This window comes from Penaeus monodon, chromosome 6 (assembly GCF_015228065.2).
Source record: "Penaeus monodon isolate SGIC_2016 chromosome 6, NSTDA_Pmon_1, whole genome shotgun sequence".
NCBI lineage: Eukaryota > Metazoa > Arthropoda > Malacostraca > Decapoda > Penaeidae > Penaeus > Penaeus monodon.
Window position 1 is genome coordinate 56,105,395 of NC_051391.1, and position 25,424 is coordinate 56,130,818.

Genomic DNA, 25,424 nt, shown 5'->3' on the forward strand with positions numbered 1-25,424 from the left:
CGACTTGGGCTGGCTTGGCCACCCAGTGGCTAGGCAGGCAATCGAGGTGAAGTTCCTTGCCGAAGGGAAACAACGCGTCGGCCGGTGACTCTAACCCTCGAACTCAGATTACCGTCGTGACAGTCTTGAGTCCGACGCTCTAACCATTCGGCCACCGCGTCCCCACTCCAGAGTATACAGAGCAAAAAGATAAAAATGCCTGCCACAGGATTTGATCCAGATCGCCATTTTTACAATCTTCTAAAATGCGTTAGGCAGAGATTAACCCCCTCCCCCCAACATACGGTTTGTACACTCATGAAACTGATGAAATAATGGATGACCCCTAAGTAAGGTAAGGTATATGATAACGATGAGGATTCGACAGAAGTACAGACAAGACAGGATGCATGACAAATATTTGCCACTGGATGACTACTGTAGAGCAAGTTGCCTGACATAATTTTAAAGACCTGTTTACTTCGAAAGACTGGGAACCGTGAGAGGTTATAATGAAGCACATCAGGTGACAGTGCAGAGGATAATACAGTATTACAGATATCGAAACAGTTACTAAGTAGGTAGCATGGAAGGTAACAAAACAGACAGTGAGGTAAATAGAGTAGATTTTTCTCCCAAGTTGTAAATTTGAAAACTTGTAAATTAATCACATGGGCCGGTGACTCGAACCCTTGAACTCAGATTGCCGTCGTGACAGTCTTGAGTCCGATGCTCTAACCACTCATCCACCGCGGCCTATGATGAGGTTAGTAAAGGCATAAGAATAGAATATTTAACCTTATAGTATATGATATGTGACTGACATGTTTCAGTTAAATTTTGATGAAACTGGGATAATATTCTCTACCAGGTTTTCTCTGAGTCTCAGAACTTCCTGAGTAATGAAGTGAGTCAGTCTTGACCCAAGGCAAGGCAAAGAAACTCCCCATGACCTTAGCAATAGTCCAGATACGTTGTTCCCCCCTCCATCAGCTGACTCAGTTTCCTCGATAGTAGTGGTGGTCATTCATAATGCTGCAAGGACAGGATGTTCCATACATCCAACTTGGACGATGATCCTTCCGAGGTGAAACCACTGGTACCCGCTGAAAGCAGTCACTTCTACCACCTCCTCGGGCATTCCCCTAACCAAAGGATTTGAGCAATAGTCACAGATCTTGGTGGCGGATGACAAGCTGTTGCTGTGTTGCACCAGAATAGCTAGTAGTGACATCTCAAATTGAGAAGACATGGAGGCATATAACATGATCATATGCTAATCATACCATCATATCCCAGCACCAGAGAGCATGAAGCACCCATCTTATGTTGGTAATGACTACTTAGAGTCAAGATGGCATAAAAAAAAATGATGCTCATGAAAGTATGAAAAATTCATTTATGTATGAAAGTAAGTTTTGAACAAATTAATGTTAGAATGTGGCGTAAGTCCAGGTACAAATCGCTGCCTTTCAATTAGATTGTAGAAGGAATGGAAGAAAGAAAATCGGTGAACGGGATAAGATCAGAGAGGGACTGGGATTAGGAGAGAGAAACAGTGAGAGGGAAATGAAGATCAGAGAGAGTTTATGAGAGGGAAAGAGAAATAGTGCTAAGGCTAGGAATATCAGAGTGAGAGAATGGTAGAGCGAAAGAGACACAGTGACAGGAAAAAATACAGAGATTGGGAGAAGGAAATTGAAACAGAGTGAAGAAGATTAGAGAATGAGTGATGAAGAGGGAAAGAAAAGGAATAACTTAGTCGTAAATTTAAGGAAATTGTTATAAATATTGAAATATAAAACGGTTAATAGTCTTAACCTTGTGTTTAGATAAATCTTTTAACGCATAACCTTACTATACTCTTTTCTTTTTCCAAAAGAGAATCTCATCGCGTTGGTATACATTTGTTCAGTACAGATGATGGAGAAGATCTAGATATCAATGCAGCAGTTCAGGAATATGTGGAACATTGTAAACTACCTCTAAGTGGCTCAGGAAATTCTTCAGAACAGAAATACAAGGACTTTGTTTTGTAATTAGTTTAGTCAAATTAATTTTCTGTTTATCATATGTTTCTTATTTTTGAGTGAGGAATACTGTAAAGTCAAGAATGTAGTTAGTGATGCTGTACACAAAAAATTATTTGCTTTAAATTTCTTATCTTTCCCTAAATATTCAGTGATTGTATTGCAATTCAAGAAAGAACTTTTTATGTTCATGATCATCATCCATTGTTTTTTTTTATATATGTCAAGATTAGCATAAAATGTGTATGATAAGAAAGGACTTATCATACGAAGAATAAACCACTTTCAAAAATACGATTGTATCTCACTTTCCTATAAAAAAGAATTGTTGGGAGGAACTTTTCAACTGGTAACTGTTTGGTGTCCCTGACCTGTTTACTTTCTCTTCTTTGGAGAATAAAATAACTTGCTTATAGAGACAACCCCCTTGATTGAAATAATTAGAGAATATCATTTTTATCTGCAAAGATCCTGCTAGTCTAGTCATGTTTAGGTTTCTTCCGCTGAAATGTCATGTTTAGGTTTCTTCCGTGAAACCTAAGCATAACCTAAACACTGGTTCACTGGTTCCTGGTACAGTGTCCTGATCTGTATGGCTACTTGGTGGTGATGTCAACATAGGTTACTATCACTTAAGGTCAGTGTCATGGTTACCTTTTAAGTTCACTTCAGAACCTTCCATCTGTGCAGGAAACAGCCCAGTGTGTTTCACTTGCACAAACTGACAGAGAAGGAAAGTGCTCAAGGATCGAATAAAAGCACAAACCCTGTAGCACTGTGAGACAGATAGAACTTTATCTTCCAGTAGATACTGGAGTTCACTGTGAATTTATATTGTATGACTCAGAGGGTTGAAAATTGCAGTAATTTCAAGCAAGCAGGACTAACATGCTGTTGAGGATTAGCAAGGAAAAGCATGTCAGGATTTTTGCCAATGGTATCAAAGAGCGTTGTTAAAGTAAGTGACCTTCACTTACCAGTGTCTGAAAAAAAACATATTGCAGTTTTCTCATCAGATTCTAATGGAGTGGAATCATGGGCCAAGTATTTGCAGCAGTTGTTTCAAATAGATCTGCAGGCATTTAGCTTATGTGTGTTTTCTTTTGTTCTGATGATCAGTGATCCCATTTTGTCATGGTGATAATCTTTTAAGCTGAAAGGCCAAAGTCTGGCATTGATCCTATGGATCAAAGATTGCATGTTGTCCTAATCCTTTCTGTACAGCATACAGTTCAGTGTGTTTGATCTCTATTTCTAAAATATATCAGAAACCACCTGCTAACAGGAGCAATGCAGATTCACTCCTGATAAATAAAGTATCCTGAAAAAATATATGGACATTATTGTGCACTGTATAGGAATTACGACTAACTTGCAAACTACTAGGGAACAGGAATGAACCCATTTTGTAGCTCTGTGGCTTTAACCCAAAATTTAGAATAGCAGTGGTAATGGAAATGCTTACTCAGTATTTTGACACATGTCATAGGCCTGTGTAAATGAAGCGGGAGTCATAGAATGTGGCTCGACTTGTACATAGCTCTTTTCTTTAGAAGTTATATTTATGTCTAGGAATATACGAATCAATGCCAGTTTTCTGGCACGTGCCTCTCTGTCTACTGGATGAAATGCCTGATTACGTGTACCACCATAACCGTTTCGTTAGGTAAAACAGAACCAGGGATCCATCAGCAGCAAAAGAGAGACCATTTATAGTGATGCATTATGACATTTCCACGTGTAAAACTACACAGAGAGAAATAAGGAGGGAGAAAATGTGTTGATATTGTATGCTTTATTTAGTCAAATAGATTTATACATTGTACATGAGTTTGGACTGTACAAAACTGGTTGATCTTGGTGAGGGTTTCATTCCTCATTAAGGCACCTTCTTAAGCCCTTAGTATATCTAATTATTAATCATGGATACTAAAGATAATATTAGAGATGCAGAAACAAGCTGGGAATTCAGAACTCCAAATTCTAACAGAATGATATACTACAAACTAAAAATAACGTCGAAATACAAGGAAGTAGTAAAATTACAGACAGTTAATGGAAGAAAGTAATTATACAACTCTTAACACAATATGAGCATAATCATCAGCATGGAAAGAAAGGAAAACATGCAAGTTACATTAATACCATTTTAAGTAGTACAGTATGTGTAATGAATATTTTAAAGCAATGGCATAATGCAGTCTCTTAATACCATGAGATTTGCTCACAGAGATTTTTTTGAAACCGCTCTTTGCTGGTTTTGTTCTGATGGATGTTGGAATGCTATTCCATACTCAGGGTCTGTGATATTACATTTGCTTGGTTTTGGGTGACTCTCAGCAGGGAAATTTGTATCAGAGAGGAATTGTTCATTGGTTAACTACCACCAAATCCCATACCCGTTGTTGTTTAGGAGACTTACGAGTCACAGACAGGAACCCAATGCTGGTGATCATCCCTACTCAGCCCTCGACTCAACCAATTTTGCACGATCTTTTCCCTTCCTCCTTTTCGTTTCCCTCTTTTCTCCATCCACTTCTTACTATCCATTTCCTAAGGTGTGAGAGCCATGTTGAATAGATGAAAGGCTGACTTTGTGCCAGTCATGAATGACCTGGGGGAGCCATGGGCATGGTATTCCCATTTAGTTGTTTGGTCCTTACCCCTCAAGGTGACTCTGAAGGGTGGACTGTTTCTCTCCGAAACATACTGTAGGCTTATCATGGCCAGTAACGAAGACTTGATACCATTATTAGGGGCAATAAGACTTGCCCCTTCATCACTGATTCTGAATACTGCTACTACTACCCCCTCCTTAATGCCTGTGATCACATCATCCACTCAGGTCAGTACTCAACCTCCAGCAGACATTCCTCCTCTATTTCATCTCCACTCCCACAACTTTCTTCATCAACTCCCCCCAGCAATTCCTTACGCCAAGACCCTCCTCTTCCAGCAATTCCTCCAAAAACAAGTAGGCAAAGTTTCCTTCCGCAGCCGCCCTGATCATTCCTGTTTCGCCACAGTTACAACCAAAACCAAAGCTAAAGAATTATCAACCCTGACAGACTTCACTTGGCAAACCCATTCTTGCCCAACCTCATCCCACCATCAATACTTGTACCATTCCAGTACAAGTATTGAGGGTGGGATGTCTCCATCTCTCTAACAAACTCCCCTGTCTACGACAAACATTGGTCACATTGTGGAGAAGACTTGCTCACCTGCCTCATGGACTTTCTGTAGACATGACCTCTTCAGTGTTTACATTGGCAGAGAACTCTCTCTCCGACCATACAAATCTGCCCACCCCCCCTCCAACCTGGTCATAATCGATCAAACTACTCAGCACAGTCACGTACATGTCCCAATTATGGCAGCTCCCATAATGTATTTTATAGAGGCTGTCCCACCTACAAGTCTGAAGTGGCAATTCCCAGATGACTAGGTTTCTCTCTCACTCCTTACTCCAATAATCGTTCTACCCTCCCCTTTCTTGCCAGGATGTTTATACATCTCTCCCAGAATATCTTCCCCATCCCACTTCTACCTCCTCCCAGTCAAATTCTTTTCCCATTCTAAATCCATACACCCCAATCTCCTCCATTATTCCAGACACTCCAATCACTACTCCGCTACCTAACCGTCTTTCTCCTCATCGAGTTCATCACACAAGAAACGTTAAACACTCCATCCTATCTTCTACCCCATCTTCTCCATCATGTTCTTCCACCCCTCAAACCTGTCCCTCCTCTTTTCTCCCCTCCATAGGGAAACTTTTGTTTCTCAGACCTCCCCACCGACTCCACTGTAAAAATTCTCGAATACATTCAAAACTATCTCATCACGACCCAAGATGACACGACTACACCTCAACCATCCTCCAATCTCTCTACTCCCATTCCTTCTACACTCAAGGGTACTCCCGACATCCATCATCCTCCTACTCATGTTTTCCGTACTCCCTATCCTATTTCTCCCCTCCTGCTTCAGGCGCTTCACCCCCCCTCCCCACTCTTAACTTACTATCCCTCCCGCTTCACCCTGGATGTGATACTTTGTCACAGATTCTCTCCCTCCTGACATCTGTGATTTAATTGCCCTTATACCCTTTCTTCTTTGCTAATCTCCGCCCTACCCTGCAGACATATTTGCAAAATCCCACACATCTTCCTTTGCCAATCGCTTTTTCCCTCTTTTCTTGAACTGCTATACTTCTGACGTCGAGCACATACTTATCCCCCCCCCCCTTTACTCTTCTTCTCTATTACACCTTTCTATAGTGCTATATGACCTTTGATATCTAGCACATACTTTGCTTTGTAACCTTGGGTTATCCTTCATTTTCATTTGACTGGAACACCCCTCCCCCCCACCAATCCCTTGCTCCTTGTTGTCGTGGTGGTGGGGGGGGGGGGAGGCTTAGGAGACGGAGACAGGCCCAATGTAGGGTCACCCCTGCCTTGGACCTTGGACCTCAGTCCTCGCCTCATTAATTTAACAATGTATTTTTTTCTCCCCTTTTCCTTTTCCTTCTCTTTTCATCCTCTTCTGTCCACTTATCCTAATCGTTAAGTCATTTTTACCCTTTTCGCCACAATAATTTGAGGACGGATTAGTGAGTGGTAGACCTAGTTTAGGGCTTCCCGAGTAAATTTGCTTCGAGTAGAACAAAATACTATATAGACTGTGTAACTTAAACGTTATATATTGCAGATGTTGTTTCCAGGTTAAATTGTTATCAAAAGTGACACCTAAGAACTTAGTGTTGTTTTTAAGGGTAAGTGTTGTGCTGTCTATTATCAGAGGAGGAACATTATCTATGAAATATCACATATTAGCTTTTTTCAACATTTAGGGTAAGCTTATTTGATATCAACCAATCTCTGATTTTACAAATTTCGTGGTTAGTCATTGAGGATAAGAGATTTTAAGTCAGAATGAGTGACGTAAGGAGTACAACCATCAGCGAATATGATGAAATGCTCAAACTAACCATGTCATTTACGTATAACAAGAACAACAGGGGACCTAAGATAGATCCCTGCGGCACCCCGTAAGAAATCTGTAGATTTTAAAATTTACTGTCCTTGTAATGGACAAACGGATTCCTGCTTGACAAGTAAGAATTTGGAAGAGAATGAGCATTGACTCGTATTTCATTATGTTAGCTTAGATAGTAGGATTTAATGGTCGACAGTATCAAAGAAAGAGTAAATAAATTTTCATCCATCGACTGCAGGATCTTACCTATCAAACACATTAGTGCTTTTTCCGTTGACCTATTTTCCTGGAACTAGGAGCCGGATGTTCAGCTGTTACAGGAACTTTTAAGTATATAATAAACTTTTCCAAAATCTTACTGAGGGCTGGGAAGACAGATATTGGGCGAAAATCAGGTGATCCAGATGGTCCATTCGCCTTGTGGACCGGTGTCACTTCTCCAATATCAAGCCCACAGAGGAAGATGCCGCAAATGAGACCGGAGTTGAGATGGAATAAAATGGGAGCGGTGACAGTAGCTACACGTTTGATTACTTTCATCGAAGTATCAAAACCAAGTAAAGCATCTTCTAGACCTTTTATAAATGGAAAGTTCTTCGTGTATGACCGGTGATAGAATGAGATTTATCACTGGTGGATGGCCAAATAAGATAAAGATAAATAATGGTTTTCACTAAGTTTAGTTTTATAATGGTTCTGACTCATTTCTAACATCTGTGGAAATTATGTCTAAATCTAAGGTCGTTTAGACAAATTATCTGTTAATTTTGTATTCTGATTTCGTTCGTTTTATATGGAACTTTCACTTTTTTTTAGGGGGGGGGGATTTACTTTTTCTTTTACTGAATAATACTAAAGCTAGCTTTGGAAATTGGATTTAATTTTTCCAATATCAATTAGGGTTTGTACAGCCAGCAATCAAGTCCCATGAAATATCAAACATGCTCGTTATTGCCGGGGGGGGAGGCTTAGGATACGGAGACAGGCCCAGTGGAGATCGGCCCTGTCTTGGACCTCAGCCCTCGCCCTCAACTAATTTTCCGCGGTCTTTTTTTCTCCCTCTTTCCTTTTCCTTCTCTTCTTCGTCCCTTTTTTCTGTCCACTCATCCTAATCATTTTAGCTAAATTATACCCTTTTCACCATACTTTTCCATGGTGCTATATGACCTTTGATGGCTAGAACACTTATTTGTTTTAACCATTAACCCAAGGGACGGATTTATGCACTAACTTTTTTTTTTTTTTTTTTTTTTTTGGGGGGGGAGGGGTGAAATTTGTTCCACATGTGCTCATCCAACAAGAAGTCTTTCAGAAGGTCCTACTGACCGATCCTGATTTCCCCATTCCTTGAAATTGCCGGAAAATGCGTTTTTCTTTTTAATACTATTGATATTGTTACGCCGGTCGCCTCGTCTCTCTGCCACCAACACAAGGCAGGCTAGGCAGACGGCGTGTTATCCACAGGGTCGTGAACACTGAACAGCTCCAAGAGGCACCGAACACCACAGCGTCCCAGAACACCAGGAGAGGAAACGCCAAGTGGCGAGGCAGGGCACGAAGTAAACACAAAATGACAAGTCTTTCCTTTATTTACACAAGTTATTTACCCGTACACTTTTCTATAGGCACAATACAGGGGGGAAACCAGCATGTCACACAGCACAATACAGCTTATAACAGGCCACACACGAGGTCTTCACAGGAGCAGCACCCAACTGCCTCTCTCGGCTTGTTCCTCCGCTCCTCCGCTCACAGCCAGCTGCGTCATGTTTGCCCAGGTCCCTTCATGTTAACACATGCTTCGCACAGAGACAAAGACCCACCGGCGTAGCAATATCGATACCGTTATTATTCTTATTGATATTATGATTATTAAATGTTATTAAAATCTTGATAGCATTGAAGACAATGAAATAATACAAGAGAAACTTTCCAAAAATCAAGGAGAAGAGTAATAATAACTGACTCCTTGGTGATTAAGTGTCTGTAGAGCCATCTATGTGTAAATATAATCAATGAACTTATATTACAGTAGTTATGGCATGTATTCTTGCCATCCGTGCCGACTGGATTAACCATTAAACATTTTTCGCAGAAGTCTAGCCTCAAAGAATTACTTTTTCACAGTAATCTGTCCTTAAAGAATTGTGTTTTCATACTAATCTGTCCTTAAAGATTCACGTTTTCATTGTAATCTGTCCTTATAGAATCACGTTTTCTTATTTAGACCTACGTAAACACATAGATAGATATTAGCACAAATAACAAACAAGTGATGTTATCTACGAATGTACGACAGGAGCTATGAGCGATACGGCCTTTAAGAATAAAAAAGATTAACTACATTTTCCTGGCTTCTATTATCTAAAGGAGAGGCTGAAACAAGGTCTTTCCACGTAAGGTCTTGTTACCGGCCACTGCGGTTCGTCTTATAATACAGTTTCCATTGCCACTGCCATTGCCAGCCATCACGAGACGGTCACTTTCGGGTCCTAAAGTTTGATCGGACTCCACGTGTAATGCGGCTGGCACGAAGAACAGACGTGGGTAGACAAGTAAACAGTAGGAAAGATTTGCCATATATATATATTGTACATATAACTCACACACACACACACACACACACACACACACACACACACACACACACACACACACACACACACACACACACACACATATATATATATATATATATATATATATATATGTATATATATATATATATATATATATATATATATATATATGTATATATATATATATATATATATATATATATATATATATATATATATATATTCCAACCAACTTTTTTCTTTCTTCCGATATTTCAGGAGATTGGTTACACATTACCTTCCTTTCCTAAAACAAAATTGTTATTTGATATCATATCGTATTTTTCAAGTCCTGCAACTGACCGTTTCCTAATTATCCTTTCTACCAGCTTGCATACTACACTAGTTAACGATATTGGTCCATAATTTAGAGGGATTTGTTCGTAGCCGCTCTTATATAAAGGTGTAACTTTGGCGAGTTTCCAATCTTTTGGTAGTTTTCCTTGTCTCTTTGAATTTTGGAATATCAACAATACATAGTTCTTTGGCACAGAAACCAGTTAGAAATCTCATCTGGTCTCTCAGCTTTAGTCTTGTCTAACCCTCTTTTAGTAGGTCTTTTATTTAATTCTTTTTGACGGTGATATTTTCAATATTCTGATTTACGTTTGTACGGTTACTTGCCATATCAAAGTATGGGTCATGAACAAACACTGACTGAAATTTCTCATTACGGATTTCACACATTTCATCCTCCGTCGTATAAATGATGTTATTGTCTTTGAGGACTCTAGTATTATCTCTACTTTTAGACTTACTGTTTGTGTAGTTAAAGAATAGCTTTGGTTGACTCGTAGATTGGTTGATTTATTTTGCCTCCCTCGTGTACTTTTTTGGTATACTAATTTCTTCCTACCTTTCATACGTTGCCTGAGAGCTATGTCGTCTGACCCTTTGTTTATTTTCTCTCATTTTCTTGCAGTTATCGTTGAACCACTTTTGGGCAATTCATGCTTCAGTTTGGAATCTTGATGCAAATTTGTCTACCTCTTTCTTTAAAGACTTCGCAGAGTTTAGAATATTGCATATCGAGGTTCTCTTCGTTCAGGAGTGTTTCCCAATGTATGCCATCAAAGAAATTTTAAAGGCTTTTATAATTACCTCTCTTGTAATGAACTTCCCCTTTCTTTCCTTACTTACGATGAGTTTTTTTCTGCAGCAGACAGTATTTTAGTTTTTTCTTACATGGTCACTTTTTTCCAAGAGGAGGACAGTACTCCATATCCTTAATGTCATATTTATGCTTTGTAAATGTTAGGTCACGCATAGACGGTCTATCTAACCCTCTTATCCCGATTCATTTGTGACTTCTAGTAATTTCGCATTCCACGAATCTGGCAGAGCTCTACGATCGAAACTTTCCCAGCCAATTTTGCAATTAAAATCCCCTGTTACAAGAATTTCTTTTGCACTAGTTTCCGAAAGTTGCAGCACTTCTTCCAGGCTCCTTAACGTTTCTTGAATTAGTTATTGGTAATTTTCTTTAGACCATACCGATGTATGAGGTGGCAGGTACACTGTGGTTACTATTATGTTTACCCCGTTTGTTTCTATCTCAATTGCCTTTGGTTCTACTACGGGGTCTTGCTTAATCTCTATATCTCCTTTATCAATAACTTCCTTCCTTGTTAATATTGCTATCCATCCTCCGTATCCATTTGCCTGATCTTTTCTCCAAATATTATAGTCCCGGAGTCCTAATGTTACATCATCTACGGAGGGATCCAGTTTGGATTCAGAGATGCATATTACATCTGGTTTATTACTTTCAATAATTGTATCTAGTTCTAGTAACTCCGAATATAAACCATCTATATTTGTATAAACTATTTCTATATAACCTTCCGGTGCTCTTTTTGTCTATCTCCACATTTTAGTTCCTTTTTCAGTTTTTAGTTCGTTTTTCTTAGCTTTTCCTTTTTTTTCTGCAGTATTTATCTGTCATCCTTGGTCATATTTTCTTTTGTCCAGACTTTCTTGTATTCTTCGTGGGGACTATAGATTTCTTTATTATATCAGTTACCACTTGCTTATTCATGAATCCCGCTTTTCAAAGGGCGTTTCTTTCCCTTTTCGAGTAATCGCAACCTCCAAGAATTCGGTATTTATGACCATGAGAACATTGACAATCAATGTATAAAAGCTATGAATGAGAATGAATATCTTCACAATACAGGAGATGTATTTCGATGTAGATGTATTAAATACGTCTCTTGTATTTTGAAGATATTCATTCTCATTCATACCTTTTATACATTTGTCAATATGAATACAGTTCAATTGACAATCAATTTCTTGTCTTCGCTGTAGCGTTCGATTGCATCTTCTGCAACTTCTGCATCTCCCAATATGATTATGTCCTCGTTTACATCAACCAAATTAGCAATGTTCCTTGCGTGTTGCCTAGAGTGTGACTTTAGTTCATTTCTCTTTGCCATCTCTGCAAGCTGCGTTTTTATTTATTTCTTTGTGATCTTGATATTTTTCTCTTTTTTCTTTCTTTTTACAGTTTCATTTACTTTAGATATACCGATATATGTAGCTGTCTCCTTTTTTGTCTCTTCCATTATTTGAGACTGGCTGCTTGACAAATTGCTTTCAATCTGCTTAACAGTTTCCTCAACTTTTTCTTGCAGATTCTTTGCTCCGATTTTGAATACCGTTAACAATCTTGGTTTCTACTTCTTCCACCTCTTCCTTGTGTTCTTAAATTTTCATGTCAGACTTTTCGCTATTCCCTCTCTCACTTTACCTGGGTAAAGTTTCCACCAATTCCTTCAAATTTACGTTTTCCTCGCGTATTTGTGAACATTCTGCTCACAAAGCCTCGCTATCTCTTTTCAGTGTTTCGCTTATCCGTTCGCTTTATAACCCAAATTGTTCTTTTAACATGACCTATGTATCTGCACAGAGTTGGCAGACTCGACCACCCGTTGTCCGATCTTCTTCGTATTAATCAACATTTAAGAGCTGTACCGCAGTGATGTGTGTGTGTGTGTGTGTGTGTGTGTGTGTGTGTGTGTGTGTGTGTGTGTGTGTGTGTGTGTGTGTGTGTGTGTGTGTGTGTGTGTGTGTGTGTGTGTGTGTGTGTGTGTGTGTGTGTGTGTGAAGCACACACATGATGATGATGATGATAATAATGATAATAATTATAATAATAATGATAATGATAGTAACAATGATAATAATAATAATAACAACAATTATTATTATTGTAATAACAATGATGATAATGATAATAATAATTATTATTAACATTGTAATAATAACAATAATAATATTGATAATAATAATTACAATAACATTAATGATAATAATAATGATAATGATCATAATGACAGGAACAACAACAACAGTAATAATGATGATAATAATATGAATAATAATGATAATAATAATCACTATAGCAATAAAGTCAACAGCAATAATATCCATCACTTATTAATAACATCAACGATAATAACACCAAGAACAGCAACAGTAAAACAAAAAAAAAAACAATAAACTCGAAGCCAAAGCCGGGGTCGCGGCGCAGTCCACGCATGCGCAGACGGACACGTAAACAAACCGAGGCCCTTCCCGCTGCGCCTTCGCTCGCCATGGATTATGAGTGGAAAGAGAAATTAAACAACGAGAGGGCCAAAGTCGAGGATTTGTTTAGTTACGAGGGTTGCAAGGTCGGCAGGGGAACGTATGGACACGTGTATAAGGCGAAGAGGAAGGATGGGTAAGATATGAAAGGAGGGTTGGGATCTGTGGGTCGTTGTTGGGAATCTTTTTTTTTTTTTCTCTCTTTTTTATACCAATTTTTTTTTTTTTTGTAAGTTTTTTGAGTCGGGTTTGTTTGTTTGTTTTTATCCTTTCTCTCCTTCTTTCTATTTCTTTGGTGTTGGTTTTGTTGAGGTTGATGTGTTATTTCGGGTAAATGTTAGCGACTTTTATGATGTGTGATTTTCTTTGTTGCAATTATGTTGATCAATTTGAATCTACTTGAAACTTGAGCAGGTTTACAGGGAGTTAATCTGCAGTCTTCAATCTTGCATCTTCTTTCTGGTCTGTAGTCTTCAATCTTATCTATTAATCTATAAATGTGTCTCAAATCTACAATCAATCTTTTTTTTTCTCCATTCTTGTCTATTGTCTATAACCATTCTGTGTTTGAATAATTATTTTTAAATCTACAGTTTGGGCTATTACCTGCCACCTTGAAACCAGCCCATTATTGGTTCAATTTTAAGTTATACTCATGTTGTCTCTACTCTCCATGCTCGAGAAAAGGCCATTATACCTCTGGCACAAATGTTCTGGTAAAGAAAAGTTTAGGCTGGTTCCTTCTTCAATACCAAATTGCATTGGAGGTCAGCAAATTCACATCATGCCAGGGATGTTTGTGGCGGAGACTCTTTGGCCTTTGCCGGAGCATCAGGAAATCGTAGGCTTGTGGTGTATGCTTGAGGCTTTTAAACTTAGATTTATTTTCAGTTTGCAGTTGGAAATATCTTAGATGAAAATTTTTCATTGATATGAGGATTCCTTTACTATTCCATGTCAAAATCTTGTACTGAAAATGTGAAGAAAATTATTTCCTTTTGTCTGTCTATTATTTTTGTATGTCAGTGTCTTTAATATTGTAATCCATAGTTAGATTAAATAATTATTAGAATATCCTATAACAGCTTTCAGTCTGAAATCCATATATTGCTCCCCTTTTGACAGATCTTTTGCATTTAAAACAATACAGATTGTGCAATATCTGTAGCTCATATATTAGATATCAGTTTGCAAAATATATTTTCATGTAGAAATATTTGATGTGAAAAATAGGAAAGTAGCATATTGAGGTGTTAAGAATTATGTATTCATAATCTTTTTGAATAGATATGCATGTGTTTTATAACATAGCTTGTAAAAAAATATGAAAGAGTTCATTCATTCTGCAGACCCTAATGTTTTTTTATTAAAATTAACAAGCTGATCATTGTGATGTATAACTGGCAGTAAACTTTGAATTCAGGGGAAGAGCAGATATATGTAGTCCCTTATCCTCAAAATTTGAGGATAAGCTTTATGGTACAGATGCACTACGGTGAATTTTAGTGTGCCTGTGCCAGTCACTTTTGCTTCTGACCTGATTAGACAAAGCAAAAGTATTATCCATCAGACAAACTCCCTATTAAAAATTTACTTGGTTTAAGTTTGTTTGCAATAAATTGTACTCTAGTATTTTAATGCCATATCAATGTTTGCCCAAGTTGACATCTGTAAACTGATTGTTATGATAAGCTGATCATATATGAGATTATTAAAGCTATGAAATAAAAGTAAATTTCCATTTATGTCCCTGAGTTTGTTGCAGATCATATTCAACATTATTTTTGATGCACCTGTCATGCCCACTTAAGAGTGGCACTTCCTTGACAGGTAGAACAAGTTAATGTAAGGGGGAAAGAATCCTGTGTAGTGTAGTTTCTTTAAGACAGTTAAAGCATATGCAAGAGCCTATCATATGTTACTATTTTGGAATTTCTCTTCCATATTAAGGAGGAGGCAGACCCGTATGTTTCTTTATATATTTTGTCAGAAATTTTGACTTATTGTAAAAAGAGTAAGAGGGAAATTCCGAGGGCAGACAAAGCTGCTTTCATTTTTTTTTTTTTTTTTTTAATCTTATCTTATCTTATCTTATCTTATCTTATCTTATCTTATCTTAGGGGTTACTTTGAAATATAAATTGAGAGTCAATAAATGTTTAGAAAAATTGTATATGTTTCAATTTCAGGTTGGACACTAAAGAATATGCCCTCAAACAGATAGAAGGCACTGGATTGTCTATGTCAGCATGCAGGGAAATTGCAGTAAGTAGAGAATTGATAGTGTAATCTTATTTTACTTCAAATTGAGTCAGCCTATCGACTCTGACACTCTTCAGATCATTGAGAAAAAAGCGTTACTCAAAGATCTTTCCACTCAAAATTCAAATTCAAATTCAAACACTTTATTCCATTAATTACAATGGGTACTCCTAGTAGCATAGGTACAAATCTCAAGCCTGTTTGGAACAATGGTCTCAAATTGCCAAATAGATACTGGAGAGGTTTTAGATAGAAAAATAATCAAATATTGTTAGCGGAAAGTAAAGTATCCTTAATTATCTGTGCTCTAGAAGTTAAATTTGTATATATTTTATGTCTCATTAGACTTTAATACCTTAAGCTAAGAGAAATATATATATGATGACACATAATAATTATTTATTTTTACAGTTGCTGCGAGAGTTGAAACATCCAAATGTGATAAACCTCCAGAGAGTATTCCTTTCACACGCTGACAGAAAAGTGTGGTTGCTATTTGATTATGCAGAACATGATTTGTGGGTAAGTGAAATAGGTAGTCTACTGCATTATTCTTTCAATAAAAAGTACATGATGTCATATACCAGTTAGGGACACTCCTTCCCATTTTCATATTTCACACTATTTATGAAAAATTGAAGTTGTTTGCAGCTTTGGGCTCAGAGTGAGTGACGTTCTCACGTGAAACAACAACACTCATTTATCTCTTCTTTTTTTTGCAGCACATCATTAAGTTCCATCGAGCGTCAAAAGCCAACAAGAAAACGGTGCAGGTCACAAAGGGAATGGTCAAGTCTCTTCTATATCAAATTCTTGATGGAATTCGATATCTTCACTCCAACTGGGTTCTGCACAGAGATCTGGTAACTGTTTCTTGTTGTCTTTGTTGTAAAGAAGTTTAAATGTTCTATATATGCGAGGATATTACCCCCCCCCCCCCCCGAAAAGAAAATATGTATATATTGAAGATACAGAGGATATTATGTGGAATTTAGAATATGATAGCTAGTTGATCTCAAGCAATTAGCATCTGAGTACTTGACAGCAAAATATGTGTGAATTACTTGAAATTTAAATGAACAATATTTGATAATCATGACTGGTTTTTAACCTCACAGAAACCTGCCAACATCTTAGTCATGGGTGAAGGAGTAGAACGAGGGCGAGTGAAAATTGCCGATATGGGTTTTGCAAGGTTGTTTAACTCGCCGCTCAAGCCTTTAGCTGACTTGGATCCTGTAGTAGTAACCTTTTGGTATCGAGCACCAGAGCTTTTGCTTGGGGCAAGACATTATACCAAAGCCATTGGTAAGCATTTGTAGAAGTGTTTGGGTGCTTGGCAAGCTGGGAATCTGTGTGTGTGTTCATATAGGATTATTATTTACTGAATGCTACTGGGAGATTTGTAATGCTCACTGTAGTTTTGTTTTGGTAAGTGTTTTTACACACAGGTAGCTTCACAAGTGCCCAGCCACCGAGGAGTCATTTAGTAGACCTGATTTCCCCCTCCTTACAGTTTTTTGCAGAAAGTTTCTCAAGTGTCATTACTGTTGATGTTTTTATTATTATTATTATTATTATTATTATTATTATTATTATGGACATTATGATTATTATAATGTCATTAATATTAGCAATAGATTTTTCAGAAAGTCAAGGAAAAGGGGAAATGATGAAATACTAGTAATGAACCCCTTGTTGATTAAGCATTAGTAGAGCCTTCTGTGTTGTAAAGACATTCCATAAACTAAACTGAAAGTGGGCGTGGCATGTACAGCAATGTGTTAAGATGAAACTATATTGTAATATTATTTTATTGTTCTGGTTTGTAGTAAAATGCTCTAATGAGAGGTAACTTCATGAACATTAGTTTATTACTGGGTGAATCATGTTGGGATATATATATATATATATATATATATATATATATATATATATATATATATATATATATATATACATATATATATATAATACATTTGTGTTCAATTTTTTTTACCAACAGAAAGTTATTAAAAATCCAAATTTCAGATATTTGGGCTATAGGATGCATCTTCGCAGAACTATTAACTTCAGAACCTATTTTCCATTGTCGACAAGAAGATATAAAGACTAGTAATCCATACCATCACGATCAGTTAGACAGGTTTGTATATTGCCGTTAAGCAGTTTTTTCTGTAGATTGGAGCAAGAGTAAGATACCCTGTGTACAGGTACTGATGATTGGCTTTGAATTAGCATTCTCATATGGAAATGGCTTTTACCTGTATGTCGAGAGGTCTGCCAGCTGGCCATGCCTTGATCCAGCACTGAATATATGGAATGTATGAGTCTGTTTGACTTCAAATACTTGTATACATTGTTTCAATAGTAAGTTGTTAAAGTTTCATCTTCCTTTTTTTTTTTTCAGAATTTTCAATGTAATGGGATTCCCACAGGAAAAAGATTGGGTAGATATTAAGAAAATGCCTGAGCATGCAACTTTAATGAAAGATTTCAAGAAAAACAAGTAAGTATTAATCAGAATTATTTTGATTGGAAAGAATATTGTTGACTGTGAATAGTGCGTTGAGGTGATAGCTTTTATCTGTGGTGTTATTATCTCCAGATCACTCACTCTCATTATTTAATCCCTCAGCTATGCAAACTGTTCTCTAGTTAAATATATGGACAGACATAAGATCAAACCAGACTGCAAGGCTTTTATGTTGGTAAGCAAAGACTTTTCTTGTAATATCCTTCGATGATAGAGTTATTAAGGAAGAGAATGATATTTTTTCATAGTTTTCTTTTCATGACGGATTTGAAAGTGGCAAACCCCTGCTATGAAATGCATGCGAATATGCCTTTTTTGTGAGACCTTCAAAATCAATTTGAAAGAAATATATAAGTCATTTGTTACCGATTGGCATGTCTAATGGTATAACGTCAAAAATGTTTCTTTCAGCTCCAGAAATTATTAACCATGGATCCAACTAAAAGAATTACATCTGAACTAGCAATGCAAGATCCCTATTTCTTGGAAGACCCAGTTCCTACACATGAGTAAGTTAAAACGCTAAGTGTAATCACAAATGCTGATCATATATATTTTTTTCACATTTTAAAGTCCTCTTGTTTGGATGAATCACATCAAATAAACTTGTCTGTTTAGTGTTTTTGCAGGTGGACCCATACCTTACCCCAAAAGAGATTTTCTGTCAGATGAAGAACAGGATGATAAGTCAGATAACAAGGTAAGAGCATCAGTCACCAGCTGTTCTATGCAAGTTATTTGTTTTCTTGAGTAACAGGACTTGACAAAATCTTTGGAACAAAAAACATATTTATTTTAAATTAAGGTCATATGTATTTCTTGCGTGTGGGTCTATTTTTCCTCAACATTTTTATGTATTTGGGTATGTAAGTCTTCCAAAGGTTAGGTGATGGGTGCTTTGTGCACTTATCATTATTTTCATTGGATTATTTTGTTGTTATTATTATTATTACTATTATTACTATTATTATTATTATTATTATTATTATTATTATTATTATTATTATTATTATTATTATTATTATTATTATTATTATTATTACTATTATTATTATTATTATTATTATTATTATTATTATTATTATTATTATTGTTATTATTAAGAACATTTATTTTGGGGGGCTGAGAAGGAATCAGATTTGTTAATCTGCTTTTTAAATGAACCATTTTATAGAATCATGTAGTCTAGATTCCTCTCTGTGAGATGAATGTCCTGCTTTAACATTAACGGTAGCAAAGTGTTCATCAGGGTTTTGTAAACATGTATGTGTGTCTTTAGATATAATTTATTGTACTTGATGGATCGTGTATTTTATTATATATATATATATATATATATATATATATATATATATATATATATATATATATATATATATATATATATATATATATATATATATATATATATAGCTTTGCTATGGCATAACTTTGAGCTAGTTTTACTTTCTGTGGCTCCGTGCAGTTATACTCTATAGTTTTTGGACATGATCTGATTATAATGATTAATGAATGTTCCATTGCTCAGTAGGATAAGGTGTCTAAGTGCTAATCTAGTGTTTTAGGAGGTTGAGTCTTTTTGGTGCTACGAGTGATCAGGACCCCAACTATGCCTAACATGTGGAAAGGTGGCGACCTGTAGGATCTGTAGTTCGCAGTTATGTCACCTGTTTGCCTACTTTTTTATATTATTATTATTGTTGTTATTATTATTGTTATTATTCATAATGGACCAGTCTGGATTAGTATTTTTTTTCACACACCTCATCATATGGGTAATAGGTAATTATGGGCAATTTTGAATTACGCGAATTTCTCATCAGCAAACAGTAAGACATGTAGTGAATCATAATTATTTGTAGAAAAAATTTATTTTAAGAAATCAAAAAGGTAACAGTAGATTAAGATCCATTATATTGAAATGAGAAATTATATAAGGACTTGTTTGCCATATAGTATGAGTGTTTTGTTTACGTACATTTGTCTCTCTCTCTCTTTTCTCTTTCTCCTCCTTTCCTCTCCTCCTCCTCCTCCTCCTCTTCTCTCTTATTCCTCTTTTTAATTCCAGTATTTTATGAGTCCTTGCCTCTCATTCCATTCTTATCAGTTCTTGTATTTTCTTGCACCTTGTTTTTGAGTCTGATTTTTGTTCTCTGCCTCTGCCTCTGCCTCTCTCTCTCTCTTTCTCTCTATCTTTCTCTCTCTATCTTTCTCTCTCTCTCTCTTTCTCTCTATCTTTCTCTCTATCTTTCTCTCTCTCTCTCTATCTTTCTCTCTATCTTTCTCTCTCTCTCTCTCTCTCTCTCTCTCTCTCTCTCTCTCTCTCTCTCTCTCTCTCTCTTCTCTCTCTCTTTCTCTTCTCTTTCTTCTATCTTTCTCTCTCTCTCTTTTTCTCTCTCTCTTCTCTTCTCTCTTCTCTCTCTCTCTCTCTCTCTCTCTCTCTCTCTCTCTCTCTCTCTCTCTCTCTCTCTCTCTCCTCTCTCTCTCTCTCTCTCTCTCTCTCTCTCCCCTCCTCTCTCTCCCCCCTCTTCTCTCCTCTCTCTCTCTCTCTCTCTCTCTCTCTCCTCTCTCTCTCTCTCTCTCTCTCTTCTCCCTCCTTCCCTCCCTCTCTCTCTCTCTCCTCTCTCTCTCCTCTCCCCTCTCTCTCTCTCTCCTCTCTCTCTCTCTCTCTCTCTCTCTCTCTTATTTTCTCTCCCTCTCTCTCCCTCTCTCTCCCTCTCTCTCCTCTCCTCTCTCTCTCTCTCTCTTCTCTCTCTCTCTCTCTCTCTCTCTCTCTCTCTCTCTCTCTCTCTCTCTCTCTCTCTCTCTCTCTCTCTCTCTCATCCCATACGTATGTGCTTCAACAAAAAATGCACAATATTGTTTGGTCAAAGGCACAGTGACAAAGAACTTTCAATAAGTTCCAATGGTATAATAGATACATTTCAAAATAATATCGATAAAATTGATGCAATCCGTGTTGAATACAAAGACTTGCATCTCTTATTTTACATTTTATGAATGACGTGAAGAAGGTCCTTGTCTGCTTATGTACAGTGCTAGCCATAGATATAGTGACTGTATGTAAACGATGAAGGTATATTAGCTCATAGTACTGTTGAAGTTGTTTTTCTTGGGGTTTCATTGTATTTTAGCTAGAGGTCTCAGCTTGGTGGGAGGAAGCTTTTTTTTTTTTTTTTTTTTTTTTTTCATTGTTGTGTTTTCTCCTCAGGTTGATTAATGTGGGGGAATTTGAAGGGGAAAATCACTCTGTTTTGAAGATCATTGTGGTAGTACATTTATTTAAACCGAGAGGTTTTGTTGACATTTTGCGTTTATTCAAATTACCACATTTATGTTCTTTGTTCCACATGAATTTTCTGTCAAGCACATACTGTATGTTGTGAAATGGCATTTTAATTTAGTCCATATATAGTGTTATTGTGTTTTATAAAATAAGCTTTTATAGATAATCTTATAACAAAGTTTATTCTGAATTTTGTGGTGATTTTGTCTTATCAGTAACAAGTACTTTTAATTTTAAGAGATTGTGATAGAGGTATTTCAATGTATTTAGCATTTTGTGCTCTTTTATAGGACTGCCTCTATATTTGCTTCTATATGGAGAAGAAAAAGGTTGTGTGTGTGTGTGTGTGTGTGTGCATATGTATACGTATAAATATACTTGGTGCATATTATTACACACATCCATACAATTATCCTGTTATCTGAGTTCTCTTTTATGCCCAGTGATTATGAGCACTAGTTGAGGACAGTATTTGCCAAGAACATTAGTTGTTATTTAAGTGTGTTTGTGGCTTACTGCAGCTATAATTTTGTTTTTGTTTTTATCATAATATTTCATTACTTATTATAGTCAGTAAAATAGACAGTGACAAAATGTCAGCTGTGAAATGCCATTATTTAATTCAATTCCTGTAAGAGGAGTCATGATTTTATACAGTTTGTAGCACTTTGTTTTCACTGTGTTTTTTTCCAAGGCAGTTATCCTGACATTGGAATGTTGTTGGTGAAATCAAACTGCTTAAATTTGAGATGAAGCTACAGTACTGACTGAATGGCTTTCAGCTATTGGAAGGAAGCAATACCTGCTTTAGTTTTGCTTAGGAATTAATCCACGCAGATAAAAGCTATGATGCCACGTGCCATAAACGCATTTACGAAGTATAGGCTTATTAGCTGCCTGGAGAAGCATTTGGTGTCTGTAAACCTTATACACATCATGATGTGAAAGAACCATGGTTTCTAGTCATGTTACAGTTTTCAGTTATTCATCACTTATATATATCTAATTGGGACAAAGCCAGTGAGTGCTATTTAGTAAAGGTAATCAGACTCTGCCCAGGCAATATATGTGCAACACCACAACAGCAAAGTTTTAAAAAGGTGATCAGACTACTGTAGCCCAGCGATGTATGTGTCTTCCTCTTGGCATTCCAGAAGAAGGTGTTCATGGAGCAGAGCTGGACAAACCAACAAAGAGCAGCAGCTGCCAAGGTTAGAGTTTGGGAATGGGGACCATGTCCATGGTGGGAGCTTTTAGATTCGAGAGTGTATGATTGTGATAACCATGGGTCCAGAAAATGATATTTTTCTCGCTTTTCTACAGTGCATATAACATCATGACTTGTGGTGTTTTATGAGACGAGATAAGCTGTCTCTTTATTAAGTTGATAATGACTTGATTATTTTTGACAAGTAAATGCAGAGATTGATGACAACTGAGAAAACTATTATGGTCTGAGTGACCAAAGGTATCATGTGATATTTTTGTGTACTGATTTTTGCATTCATGTGTTATAGGATATCTAGAGTCCTGTTCTGTTATGCATGTAAATATTAAGAAAGTATGGTATTTATCTGCAAAATGCAACTCTGTTGCTTTAGTTTCATCTGGGTCACTTTTATTATTTAGAGGAAGAACATGTCTTTCAGCAAAGTAATTTCACTTCACTGATTTGAGTAGAATTACATTAAGATGCATACAAAGTAACAGTTCCCTTTAAACTTCCTCTAAAATACACCTTGGCTATCCTTTTGTCATTGGTATTGAATGCCTTGTCGGAAGTTCTAACACTTGTTTGTGATAATTTGCTTAGAAGTATTAGGATATGTGTATATAACAATAGTATCTCTCTTTTTTTCCAAATTTGAATCTTTAACACACTAATACCAAAAATAATAGCTGCAATCCTTTTCTAACAAATATTCTGCAAATATTTGTACAGTACAGTAGTATTCAAACAGCCTTCCAATTGGATTTATGCCAATAGATTCATTTAGTGGTGTTTCTGACCACATTCATAAAATTCCCTTTCTTTTTCCTTTTTTTGTAGGATTTGTTTCCTTGTTCAATGTTTTAATTTTTTTTCTCTCTGATATTCTCCGATGGCATTTGCTTTTAATCTCTCCGTTTTTTACCCTCCAGTATTGATAACATCCACTGTATGGCTGCAGCAGCTATGGCTTCATTCTTCCCCTGTACATTATCAGTTTTTTTTTCTCTTACTTTTTTCTTAATCAAAACCCGAACAGAGTCATATTAGTCACGAGTAATATGACGTTCTCTGAACCTCTTGGGATGATGTCAAAACAGACATTTATGAATATATTAGTAGCCAGAGCTAATAATTTTGTTTGTTTGCTTGTTTTTCCATGGAGAGAGTCTGCGAATACCAAAGAGGAGGTGGACCTACAGTAGAACTTGTGCGAAGAGCCACAAACACCTTTTGAGAGTACTGATGCAAAACTATGATTTAATTTTGCACTCTATATGTGTATATATTTTTTTATTAATACTATCCTTGGGGGAAAAAAAATGAATGTTTGCTGTTGGTGTGCTTTTGGAATGATATGTTTTTTTTTCTTCTAAATTGGACCCTAAGTGCTGCAAATATCACTGGGCACCAGTCTGTCTTGAAAAAGGAAAACACTTTTGGGGCAGAACGGTAGCCTTTAAGTACTGTCTGCAAGAAAGTGTATTCTGTGCAAGATCTTGATGGGTTTTGTTTTAAGATTGCATAAATGCCTATATATGTCGATCCATCTATATGTATTCACTTGCGGCTAGAATGTCATGACAAATTTCACTCTTTGCAAAGAATAAGGCTGATGTTCTTCATCTGCTTTGATGCAATTTGGCTCTTCTCTCTCTTTCTCTCTCTCTCTCTCTCTCTCTCTCTCTCTCTCTCTCTCTCTCTCTCTCTCTCTCTCTCTCTCTCTCTCTCTCTCTCTCTCTCTCTCTCTCTTTGTCTCCTCTCTCTCTCTCTTTCTCTCTCTCTCTCTCTCTCTCTCTCTCTCTCTCTCTCTCTCTCTCTCTCCTCCTCTCTCTCTCTCTCTTCTCTCTCTCTCTCTCCTCTCTCTCTCTCTTCTCCTCTCTCCTCTCTCTCTCTCTCTCTCTCTCTCCTCTCTCTCTCTCCCCTCTCTCTCTCCTCTCTCTCTCTCTTTTAGCCCCCTCCCCCTCTTTTCCTCTCCTCTCTTTCTCTTTCTCTTTCTCTCATCCCTTTTTCAAAAAATATTTAGGTTGTTGGAGTCAGACAATAAATAATGTACTCTTGGCAAAATTTCCATTGTTAATTTAAGTTGTATTTGAGTTTTGATGGATTCGACATTTTTCAACACCACTATTGCCAACATAGACCGCGTTTAGATTTAATTCTATGGTTTCAAGAGTAATCATTGTTGTAAAAAAGGAATGGATGGCAGAGGATGCATTCGCAGCGCAAGACAAGTGACATGGTTTAATGACGACACTTCACGAGAATCACATATTTTCTCTGAAGATGAATAAAACATAAATTTCACGTCTTGTCATGCCAGACCATCCATTCTGATTCATACCTTTTTTACGTGTGTGTCACAACAAATAATAATGATTTACTAGATATTGTTAACTACATCTGCAAGACCTGTATTATTTATTTATTTATTTTATTATTATTATTATTATTATTATTATTATTATTATTATTATTTTACTTTTGTCAATAGGCCAAAACAAGTTTTATATATGAATCTATTCTCATTCATTATTACTCTCTTAGACTAAGTAAGAAGTAGTAGTATTGTAATTCACTAAAGCATAGAATAGTAACAGACTTCATTGGCTTTTCTTTTGTAGTTAGATATATGTATATATTTCTCTCTTTCTCTTTCTCTCTCTCTTTCTCTCTCTTGCTCTCTCTCTCTCTCTCTCTCTCTCTCTCTCTCTCTCTCTCTCTCTCTCTCTCTCTCTCTCTCTCTCTCTCTCTCTCTCTCTCTCTCTCTCTCTCTCTCTCTCTCAAACACCTCTACTTTGACTGCATTAAGTACATGAGCTAGGAGAGGGTACCTTATAACTGCAGAATTTAGAGGTCTTTGACAGATCTTGTGCCAGTGAATTATAAGAAACTGTACATGGCAATTT

At 36.7% G+C, this 25,424-nt stretch overlaps 2 protein-coding genes across 3 annotated transcripts in view; both read left to right on the top strand.

Annotated features, from left to right (window-relative positions):
- LOC119574090 overlaps nucleotides 1-2,303 on the top strand; it is a 40,340-nt gene extending 38,037 nt beyond the window's left edge. The window contains exon 13 of the mRNA XM_037921169.1: nucleotides 1,862-2,303. Coding sequence (XP_037777097.1) covers nucleotides 1,862-2,018 — 157 coding nt within the window. The 3' untranslated portion in view covers nucleotides 2,019-2,303. The remainder of the gene's footprint in view (nucleotides 1-1,861) is intronic.
- Nucleotides 2,304-13,150: 10,847 nt separating this feature from the next.
- Nucleotides 13,151-25,424, top strand: part of LOC119574666 (cyclin-dependent kinase 8-like) — a 15,504-nt gene continuing 3,230 nt past the window's right edge. The window contains exons 1-11 of one of the 2 annotated variants that reach the window (XM_037922053.1): nucleotides 13,151-13,358; nucleotides 15,411-15,486; nucleotides 15,895-16,005; nucleotides 16,206-16,346; nucleotides 16,602-16,791; nucleotides 17,515-17,629; nucleotides 17,894-17,992; nucleotides 18,122-18,194; nucleotides 18,431-18,528; nucleotides 18,638-18,719; nucleotides 22,460-22,516. In XM_037922053.1, the coding sequence (XP_037777981.1) occupies nucleotides 13,174-13,358; nucleotides 15,411-15,486; nucleotides 15,895-16,005; nucleotides 16,206-16,346; nucleotides 16,602-16,791; nucleotides 17,515-17,629; nucleotides 17,894-17,992; nucleotides 18,122-18,194; nucleotides 18,431-18,528; nucleotides 18,638-18,719; nucleotides 22,460-22,516 (1,227 nt within the window). In that variant the 5' untranslated portion in view covers nucleotides 13,151-13,173. The remainder of the gene's footprint in view (nucleotides 13,359-15,410; nucleotides 15,487-15,894; nucleotides 16,006-16,205; nucleotides 16,347-16,601; nucleotides 16,792-17,514; nucleotides 17,630-17,893; nucleotides 17,993-18,121; nucleotides 18,195-18,430; nucleotides 18,529-18,637; nucleotides 18,720-22,459; nucleotides 22,517-25,424) is intronic. The other variant, XM_037922054.1, reaches the window with a different exon arrangement.